The sequence below is a fragment of the Sesamum indicum genome, linkage group LG4, assembly GCF_026168435.1.
Source record: "Sesamum indicum cultivar Baizhima isolate 11 linkage group LG4, ASM2616843v1, whole genome shotgun sequence".
Lineage (NCBI taxonomy): Eukaryota > Viridiplantae > Streptophyta > Magnoliopsida > Lamiales > Pedaliaceae > Sesamum > Sesamum indicum.
The window spans coordinates 1,773,650-1,784,708 of record NC_142660.1 but is presented as its reverse complement, the minus strand read 5'-3'; the positions used below and the strand labels follow the sequence as shown (position 1 = coordinate 1,784,708).

General features: G+C 30.5%; 1 protein-coding gene across 2 annotated transcripts; it reads right to left on the bottom strand.

Moving 5' to 3' along the window:
- Nucleotides 1–5,759: 5,759 nt before the first annotated feature.
- LOC105159903 (nudix hydrolase 16, mitochondrial) lies at nucleotides 5,760–10,576 on the bottom strand. Of its 2 annotated transcripts, XM_011077118.3 has the most exons (5): nucleotides 10,187–10,576; nucleotides 8,738–8,852; nucleotides 7,633–7,716; nucleotides 6,330–6,564; nucleotides 5,760–5,958 (listed from the first exon to the last, which is right to left on the bottom strand). In XM_011077118.3, the coding sequence occupies exons 1-5, from the start codon at nucleotides 10,255–10,257 to the stop codon at nucleotides 5,948–5,950; spliced, it is 516 nt and encodes a 171-aa protein (XP_011075420.1). In that variant the 5' UTR covers nucleotides 10,258–10,576; the 3' UTR covers nucleotides 5,760–5,947. The 2 variants fall into 2 exon arrangements, with proteins under 2 accessions (XP_011075420.1, XP_011075417.1); XM_011077115.3 differs by lacking the exon at nucleotides 5,760–5,958 and having other exon boundaries at nucleotides 6,012–6,564.
- Between the last annotated feature and the right edge of the window lie 483 nt (nucleotides 10,577–11,059).

Genomic DNA, 11,059 nt, shown 5'->3' with positions numbered 1-11,059 from the left:
GGACAGATCTCTCCAGAAAAGGGGAAGCAAACAGGCCAAGAGCAGGAAAAAGCAGCAGCAGCAGCAGCCGCTCAAAGTCGTCTACATAACAAACCCTATCAAGTTCAAGACCAGCGCATCGGAGTTTAGGGCACTGGTGCAGGAACTCACCGGACAGGACGCCGATATCCCGGTGGCGAAAGCGGCGGCGGCGGTGGTGGAGGAGGAAATTATTAATAATAGTAATAATGTTGATGCAGCTGTAGAGGAAGTGATGACAAAAGTAGTAGGGCAGACGACGACGACGACGACCACTTGTGATGGTGATCAATATCATCAAGTGGTGGGGAACGGGTCGGATCCATCGACGACATTCGGGTCGTACTTCCATGATGATGATGATGGTGATGATTATGGGTTTTATAATCCACAGATGTGGCATGAAGATGAAGCTGCAAATTCTCATCATTTTCATGATGCACTCATGTAAATTAATTAGGTATGCTTATCAATAATTATTATTAGTGTTTTAATTTTCAACTGAATTATTTGGTTTTTTTTTTTTTTTAATTTTGGAAATTATATTAACTTGTAGTAATATTGCCTCAATTTCTAATTAATACATAGTAAAAAAGGGGGGGAAAATAGAAAGAAAAAATAATTGATTCTTGGAAAAACAGCTAATTAGTCTGTGCTCATTAATTTAATTAACTGTTGAAGAACTATTTCAAATAGTAAGCTATTCATTTTCCACATTAATTTTATGAGTAAAGATCGATGAAGATATTTAAAATTAATATGTTAATGGTAAGGATTTTTTAGTTAATTTAATGCTTAATTTTTTTAGTTAAGTTTATAAGCTTTTGAAATTCGTCTGGCAAAAAATTTCTTAAAGACCTTATAAAATAATGTTTTGGATCTTATAATTAAGTTCTTTAAACTTCATCCATCTTTTTCTAAAACATTTTGTAAGTTCTTTAATCTAAATATTCAATCAATCAAAACATATTCATAATTTTGTTAGTATTTTACTTCAACATTCGTATATAATTAATGTATTTTCCCCTAAAATGAAATTATCTTTTTATATATATTACTTAAAAATTTAATTGTTTGATGGCTTTTTTGGTGATTTATTAGTACTATATGAAGAGTTTATTATGCAAAATATTTTAACATTTTGTATATAATCAGCTTTGATATTTTATTTATCAAAATATTTTTAACACGCTTTCAAAATATCTTATAAAATGTGAGAATTTATAAAATATTTTAAATAAACTTAGCCAAATACCCCCTAAATTGACAAGATATGTAAAATATTTGGGACATCTATTGCTAGGGTTCAAGAAGAGAATATTTATAATCAAGAAATACAGCAAAAATGACAGAGAATATATATATATATATTTAAAGTGATACATATACAGTCACGAACTTGTTAAAATCCAATATCGACAATATGATTGTTTAGGTTTTATGATTTAGTGACCTTCGGTTCCATCTCTCCAATTGAAATATTTCAGCCTCTCTGGAACTGAATTTGACTCAAGAATATATTACCCAATAGCTATGAAAAAATATTATTAATGATACCTAATTCAATTGGTAAAGTTAAGCCCTATAACTTTTAGATAATGGGTTCAAATCCTGCTAACGTGTGAGGATGTTGTTCGACTAATAGAAGTGATTGTTTCATTTTAATAGTAGGTGCCGTTCTGCTTTAATAATATAATTGTTAATTAGATATAGTAAAATGATATTGATTATTAGTTTATGATTATTTTAGTTGCCGATTATTGTTGGACGAAGATATTTGATATTAATAATTGTAATCGATTTATTTAATAAATAATAATTCATCGCTTTCATTTATAAAAAAAAAAAAAAAAAAGCTACGAAAAACATGATTTGATTTTAAGATCAACGTCGAGCTTATTGCAAATAAAATTCTTACTAATTTGTTGCTAATCTACATTAATTACAAGGAATATATATCGTTGCTATTAGCGTTATTTCTTGTAGTGTTAACTTTTTGAAATTATATATATATATATATATATATATTTCTTGTTAGTTGCTCTAATTTTTCCTCAGCTGCATATATATAAATCAGGAATATACATACATAAAAATACACCCAGAGCGAGAGAGAGAGAGAGAGTTAGGGCATTTACGGTAAGCCCTAAACATCATGATGCTTGAGAAATTACTCTTCTGACCCTTTCATAAAAGCTTCCCAAAAGCGATTTTGGGGGTATTATTAGGATTGAGTGAGAGCAGCAGCAACAGGAGGAGGTTAAATGTAGATGGTCATGGGGGAAAATTTTTATCCAAATTAAATTTGGTCGAACCAAACTAATTATATAATAAGTGTATTATACTTGTCATGCAATTGGTCATTTTATTTGAACTATTCACTAATCACACAATAAATATATTATATTATACAATTGACTGATCCGATCTGACCAAACATAACTGGGGTTACAATTTCCCAATGTAGGCAGCTGCTATACTTCTTTCTTCTCAAAATTAAAGCACCATTGCTCCTTAGTCCTTAGAGCTTCTCTGTTACTTGTGTAAGATAAAGGACATGTTTGCAATTGCTTGAAATAACTAGCTACCATTTATCAGTTTATTATTAAAAATAAATTAAAAAGATTATTTATTTTTAATTTATAGTGTTGCCTTTTCGATTGCTTATAATTATATAGACTTGATTTAATCAAAAAGATATAAGCGCTTTAATATTTCCAACTTCTATAACTTAATTATTGTGAAGATTTATAAGGACATAAATAATTACCATGTCTTTGCAACCACTTGAAATAAACACTGTTTATCAGCTTATTATAAAAAATACTACGTTGTTTCCGCCAACGTAAATTATATATATATATATATATACTAATATAAAAGAAAATGACTCTCTATATTCATAAACGGTAATTAATAATACTACCGTATTTTTTTTTTAATATGATAGTTATATCCCTAATTAGATAATTATAAAGGTCAATCTAATTACTTTTTTTTTTTTTTGATACAAAAGTAACTCCATATCATTTTATTATCACTTCATCAGTTTTTTTGTTGTGTCGATAATAACTTAAGTTGATTTATTTATTTATTTTTCAAATATAATTTCTTGTATATTTTATTTTATTTATAATATATTTTAAAAAATAAAAAGATATTTATTATATATACATAGACATTGTGTGCCACCAAGAATAGTATAAAATAAACAAACTCACGTGCTTGTTACAAGGTGAAGTACTCTCTCAAGAGAAGTCGCATTTATTCTTATTTAGAAGGAAAGAGCTATCAAATTTAAGAGGTGGGGAATTATTGGACTTGATATTTAACAATATGTTGATGTATACAGAGATAATTATGTTTATGCCTCTTTATCTATGATTTATTTATATTGTCACTGTTCTTTTATGTAATTACAAAAACCACTTCTTACAGTAAAAGAATAAGAGTAGTAGTTTGTGTGATGATGTTGATATTTTTAGAGACATATGTTTAATTTTTTTAAAAAATATGGATGATTTACGTAAATAATATTGACTTTTTTTATGGGTGCATATTCTATATTTTTTTAAAAATAAAAGTGATTTGTATAAATAAATCATAAATTAAGAGGTAAAAATGCAATTATCTCACGTATATATATAAATGAATGATTAGGGGAGTGGGGGTTAGGGTAGTGATAGTAGGTAGATAGGTAGCATCTTTTGAGTTGATAATATGTTGGATGAGATATTAATTTAGGGAAGGACAAAGGACTTTGGCAGTCAAGTAGCCAACTTGACATGCAATTAATGTTGTGTGATGTGACCTTAAAAACTACTCCATCTTTTGTTTTTAAATTGTCATTTATGTATATATCTACACATATTATATTCTTCTTTCTTTAAATTTTGTATAATTCCACGTAAATCGTCTATAATTTGAGAAATTACATTTAGTATTCATAACGTTTGTTTTTGTCTAATAATTACATACTTTTATTAATTAAAATTTACTGAAATTATTAATATTAGTAAAAAAGAAAAATAAGTTTAGTCAAACACGCTGTTAGTATAATAATTAATGATTAGTTTTCATTGGAATCTCCTCTAAATTTTAATAATAAAAAAGAAAAAAATATAAACCATTTTGGTTATGTATTTCTACTTTTTGACTTTGTCGTACTATATTTCTTTAAAGCATTGTCGGAAACCTAGTACATATGTTGGTAAAAAAAATTTCACCAATGCTGCCTAGTTGAGTAATATGAAAAGATCAAGATGTGCAGTGGATCGAATTAGATTAGCCTAGCTCAGGACTAGATTGAGCCAATAAAAAAATTGGCTGGACCCAAGTCTGTTTGGGACTGGTCACAGCTATTGAAATTTAGATCAATTCAGTACAGTGGCCCAAAATCACCAGATCCTCTGTCAGGCTTAGACTGGACTTGCCGGATATTTTTTTTTAATAAAAATAATGCATGACTAATAAATTTTTATTTTAATCTCATAAACTAATTATTCTAGCAGTTTTTTTTTCATACTTTTAAAATTCTAAAATTTATTATTTTTTATGTTCTACTTCTAAAATTTCAATATTTTAATTTGTTAATACTCATTTAAAAAAATGTCATTCTCACCTATAATGGAACACGTCGAATATTGAGCTTCAGAAATTTAATAATTAAAAAGAACCCAAAACGATAAGTCCATTAATTTCCTGAGTATCATATATTTTCGTTTGGATTAGATAGTTTAAAAAACGGGAATGGAAATAAAATATCAAAAGTTGGGAATATGCAAAGAAAATATAGGACTCTAAAATCGTGATATTATGATGGGATTTGTTGTCCATTTTCTTGAGAATATGCCAATAAAGCTATTTTTTAACATTATTATAAATATATATTTGTTTACAAAAAAGATAAATATTCTGTATGCCAATATACATTTCCATAAATTAACCAATATATAATATTATATATGTTATATTGTATATAATTATGTATGTATATAAAAATAGCAATTTATGTATATTGAGAATAATTTCTGTAAACATAATATATATATATCTCTTTCTTTATATATATATATATATACTAAACCATCGTGGCACGTCGTCTCTACTTGGATATAATAAATAATATTTTTATATTTTAAAATATATTATGAATAAGGAAAAATATATATAAACCAACACATTATATTTCATAAGAGGAAAATAAAAAAAAAAAGAAAAGAAAGAAAGCAATAAAGGAAAAAAAATTTACTTAAAGGTATTATTGGCATAATAATAAAATAGGTGTTGCGGTGTCAAATCACCGTTTTTGAGAGAAAAAAAGTCTTTTCTTTCTATATAGTATAGATTAACAGTTGTAATATGTTGTTTTTGTGTGTATTTAATAAATAATTTTTAACTCTTTAAAATATATTATAAATAAAAATATAATATATAAAATAATATATTATGTTAAAAAATAGAATGGAAAAAAATTAATTTATTAGTTAATAAAAAATTTGAAAAGTTGAATAAGTTAATTATCTTATTAATTGAAGGACACTTTTCTCTTAAAAATTTTTGGTATTGTATTGTCATTAACCGCTATTTATGAGTATGAATTAATATGTATATATATATATATATATATATATATTCCATCCCTTTGTCTTATGCAGCACGCCAAAAAAATTTCTAAGAAGTTTGATTGATTTATCTATTAAATACCCTGTTCTATCCAAACATCTGCAATGAATAAAATGTTTAGAAATCAAAATCCCTTCAATTTTATTTCGAATATCATATTTCATTCCCGGCAAACAAACAGGAAAAGAATTGCACCTTGTCCTAAAAATTGACATTCATCATCTCAGCAACCTCATCTTGACACTTACGTCATACCATTTCAAACACAGTTCAATCCCAAGTCTCCCACATCTGTATGGCATAGTCAAAACTGAACTGCAGAGAGAAAATGTACACCCAATCAATGTATTTCAGATTCCACAACAAAATTGACAATTAATAATGATGTGATGAATAATGACAATTTTTCCAATGCATCCTTCCAATTCTTTTGAATAGCTTGTTTCGCAAGAGGGCTGGCAGTTTAAAATACCAAAAAAGAGGTCTTTCGAACAATTTAAACGCCTAAAACGACAACTATTTGCATCTTACTCTGAATTCCTAGTCATATGAGGACTAATAAAACAAACCGGTACCAAGAATGGCTTGGGAAATGATACCAATGCTAGGAAGTTGGGGGGAGAAATCTTAAAGCTGATCTGATGATGAATTGGGAAAATCCTTTTTCGGCAAAGTGCTGATCATACCATCGGCATACCACTTGGAGAATCCTTTTTCCAGAGCCTCTCTCATCCAAACATGTCTGCAGCATTCGATGGCTTCAGGGATTGTCAGCCAACTTCTTTCTCGGCGGCTCTTTTCAGGCCAGGAGTCGAGTTCCTCCTTCACATGCAAAGCGTACATGGCAGCTTTGCATAAACCCTCTGGACTATACTCATCTTGGAGTGTTTTGCTCTTGAATGGATAGCATCCCAGAAAATGCTGCAAAAAATGGGGAAAGAGAAAAGATAAAAGCATTGAAGGGTTAAATGGATAGCAGTATTTGCAAACAGTACCAGGAACACAGAATAAAAAAAGCTTGGGTTTGTTCCTATGCCAATTGAAGGTCTGCATTGTCAGATTCCATGTTCTTTTGGTCACAGAATCTCTGAAGTAGATGCTTCTATACAAATTTGATGGTTGTAGCACAAAAGAAGTAAATATATGAATTAATACGACACCCTCCTCTTTTAGTTTCTGAATTAAAAATACTACCTCTGACTATCCGAATTTAATTAAATCTAATAGGAATCATGCAAAGACAAGTTATCCTTGCTAAGGTCAATAACTCAGGAGGAAATTATAATATTTTGTATTATGAAAGGAAGTGAAACAAGGACTAAAAGCCGAACTTACTTCTTAAACAAGAAGTATGATGCTTTTAATTGAAGTGGTTTGATATGATTTTGTTTTTCAGAAAAAAGTTTCAAATATTTCCCCTTGTATGCTACAACAAAAAATAAGTGAAGGAATATTAGTTTTTTAACTTTACCAATTAACTATTTCCTTTCAATATGGTAAATAAAATCAAGAACAAGGTATCTCTGTCTTATGAGCCTTATATTTCCAGTTTTCCACCCAAACACAAAACTTTTTCTCATAACCCCTGGTGCTTTCTTTCTCCATACACATTTATGTGCACTCCAACAAACAAAATCAAATATTTTGAATAAGGAAAAGAAGAAAAAAAAAAAAAGAAGAGAATGATGCAACGAAGTGCCTGTCAAGCACGAATAGAGTATTGTTTTACCATCCCCGAAATTTGACTTCCCTTCTTTTCTAGTTTTAGGATCCAGAAATCCACATGAACACGTTCTTATGGCACTCCAACTTAATGCACACTGTTGGTGTTGCATTCATTTAAGATTATTACTACATTAACTTACCAGCATCGTCAATGCAATGCCTCCATGAAGCAAAGGCACTAACAATATGAGCATACAAGAACAAAAGATTGAAGAATAAATTGTAATCCAACCAAAAGGAATAGAAGTAAACATTAGATCTTACCACTAAATCCCCTCGAACTCCAGCTTCTTCCATGGCTTCCCTTTCTGCTGCCTCCTCAGCTGTTTCATCATTCTCCCATCCACCCTGCATGAATTCTCTTGATATCAATATATTGCGCATTTATCTAATGTGAAAATTATTTGACAAAATTACAACCAAGCTATCTTAATCCATTAATATCATGGGCTTAATAGCACTGAATGCAGAAGTATTCAAGAACCTCAGATTCATCAGGTTGTTCTATCTAACCAATCGACCTTTTTGTTTCAGGGATGACAGAGATATATCATTTTATTTGCACCTTCTTCCTTCTCTGAGAACTTTTAGCAGCACTATCGCATGCTTAAAATGTAGAATGTTATAATAAAGTGTCATAGAAAGCCACTTAATATTACTTGGTGGAGAAAATGTTTCTTTGATGGGAATAAAATGTTTTAGTCAAAAATACTCTGGGATAGAGAGGATACAGGGGGTTCTCTGAAAGGAAAGGTCATAGTAAAAAGTACAAACCAAATGTGCAACCACAGTAAAGTAACGTATAGGTTGAAGTTGAACAAGGAAGACGCAAAACCCGAGGAAAGAAAGCAACTATAACCCTCCACCCCCCCCCCCCCCACACACACACACCTGTAAGAAGCCCTTTCCATCATTCTTGTTCGTTTTTCAGAATTTAATGCTAAATGCCCTGTACATATCTTCACACAATCTTGGAACCCAATTTAAGTGCATATGGAGGATCAAAACAATCATTCTCTCATGTCAACTGAGTTCATATAACAAGGCAATTTTATGCCAACAACAGAACAAGTACATAACAATCTGAAAATACCTAACAAAAAACACCATACAAGGATAAGTACTTTCTCTTAATATCTTTTCTTCATCCCCCACACCATTTATAGGACACAAGTCACAAGAGACAATCAGATGCAATTGTCGAGTTCAAGGGCTTGTAAGGATGTTCCAACAGAATGGTAAGAAATCCACCATATATAAATCTTATCAGCAACAACAGAACATTTTAAAACACATAAACGGATCATTGAACTAAAAATTCTTTACCATCAATTTCCCAAGATCATAAGACGCAGGGTCTAAGTCTCACCTTTGGAAACAGAAGACCAGGTCCACTAGTTGAATTGATCATTAGTACTTCTACTATCTGCTCAGTTGCTTCATCACCATTTTCTTCAACGTTCCTATATTTGAAGGGGATACACCTGGGAAATAACTTTATCGGTTAGAACCGAGGAAATATGATGCAGGCTTATAAAACAAAGTTCTCAGAATCTATGAAGCAAAAGAGAAGTATATTAGGAAAATCAAGAATTTTTCGCCTTCTTGTCCGATTTCAATCCACATGCGTGATGTCAGTCCAAGGAACACATGCGTGATCCGACAAACCTTTATGGAGGTCCTTACTCCCACAATGGCTTAGAGAGAAAGTGTAACCAGCACATAAAGATGAATGAAAACATTGCCAGTTGTACCAAAGAAACTGAAGAAAGAGCATGACGATGTCAAACTTAAACTAAGCTGATACAGAAAGTGGTTCTAAGTAACAGTCAGCAACACATTTTTGACATGTAGATCTCCATTCATGCAGAGAGTCAATCCTCCCGATAGCTCGCGAACAGCCCATCCGTACAATTACCCTTCTTGCATTGGATATTACTGTTCTTTTTCAAAGAATAAGATTATTTGAAAAGAAAGCAACCAAACCATGGAAGTGTGGAAGGGGTTACGAATATGAAGGGGTGGGGAGAGGGGCTAGTTCCTCTCACCCTTGCAGATTTCCAGCGTTGAATTAACTGAAGTATTCCTTTCTTTCCACAATTTATCCTATTAATCACCCAGGACAAGATAATTCTACAGATTTATTGGGCTGGTTGTCCGGGATGAAAAGGCAGATTGTATTACAGCAAAAATTAAACTTCCATCATCCTTTTGTGTAAAAATTCCCTGTATCTTTACAGCATCTCCACTCCCAACTCCAACTCCAACACCCAACCAAAACAAAACCCTAACAGAAAGATGCCCGAAGTAATCCAAATCAAAGTGTGAGCCATGGAAATGCATTCATCAGGATAAATCTTAATGTGGTGCTGACATGACAAGATATCATGAATGCTAACAAGACAATAAAAGTCATTAAACTCATTGCAGAAACACCAGAATAAATGAAAAATAAAGGAATCTCAGATTCCAATCCCAATAACAATCCCTGCCCACTTGAACAAACTTGCACCATCTTAATCCATAGAAAATTCCGTCAAAAAGTTCCTAATTTGTTCTCCCAATTAACCAAAACCCAGTTGCCAGAAATAGCTACACATTCAAATGAACCCGAATTTTCATACTTAATTCATCAAACAAAAACCCAATTAAAATCCAACCCAGAAAAAACAATTTAAATAAAACAAAAAACCGACTCCAATTTCCCCACATTCTCCCAATTGAAACACCAGAACTAAATTTCTCAAGCAACGAAAACACACATCAACAGATATCCATGCATGTAAACGCAAAAAACCAAAAAGAAACAAAGAAATACCCAGCAATGAGGCGGTAACCATCCTCGTAGCGTTGCTGATGCCGGCCAGTTCGAGCCACCAACTCAGACATTTAATCCAAAAATCAAATAAAAATTATATATCTATATATATTTATCTCTAGTATATATACGAATCAGAGGACGCCCTTTTGATTAACGAAAACAAAGCAAAAAACCATTTCTAACAACTCAATCTCTACTCCAATTTCTCCAGAAAAGGGCTGATTTTTTCCACATAATTTTCATGAAGGAGCAAAAGAAAAATTAAAATGTTTTGATGGTGGGAGGGCAGCGTAATAATCGGAGCATGTTTTTGGGGAAAACAATTGGAGTCCGCAGTCAATTTTGGTGCGTCTGAATTGAAAGGTCGGTTACACACCATGACTCCTATACGTTCATACAATATATATATATATATACTAGTTGTCGTCTCATGCTCTACTTTTGGACGTCTAATAAATTATTTTATATATCTTAATATATATTATAAATAAAATAAAATATACTAATTATAAGTTAAATTAATTAAAAAATTAAATCAATTAATTATTTTATTAATTAAAAATATTTTTAAAATTAATACAGTAGTGTCAAAATCGTCATTTTATATATATAACATTTTTTATAACAATATATATATCAGCAAATGAAGCACACTCGATATATTTTGTAATTTATATTTATTAATTGAATATTAAATTATAATTTAATAAATTAATGCGAAAAAAGAATGTTAAATAAGGGTGTTTGAAAATATCTAAATTTATCATACGTAAGCTTTTACAAAAGAAGTTTGTTGTCTGATAATACATCAAATTATTATTTTTTAATTAATAAACTATTTTTATTCGTTAATATTTTTATAAAGGGGTC

Bases quoted from the DNA above. Each gene is read 5' to 3' on its own strand.
- LOC105159903 (XM_011077115.3), bottom strand. From the start codon at position 10,257: ATGTCTGAGTTGGTGGCTCGAACTGGCCGGCATCAGCAACGCTACGAG. The intron at 8,853-10,186 runs GTATTTCTTTGT...GTTATTTCCCAG, and splicing joins GGTTACCGCCTCATTGCTGG to GTGTATCCCCTTCAAATATA. The intron at 7,717-8,737 runs GTGAGACTTAGA...GAATTCATGCAG, and splicing joins CTGGTCTTCTGTTTCCAAAG to GGTGGATGGGAGAATGATGA.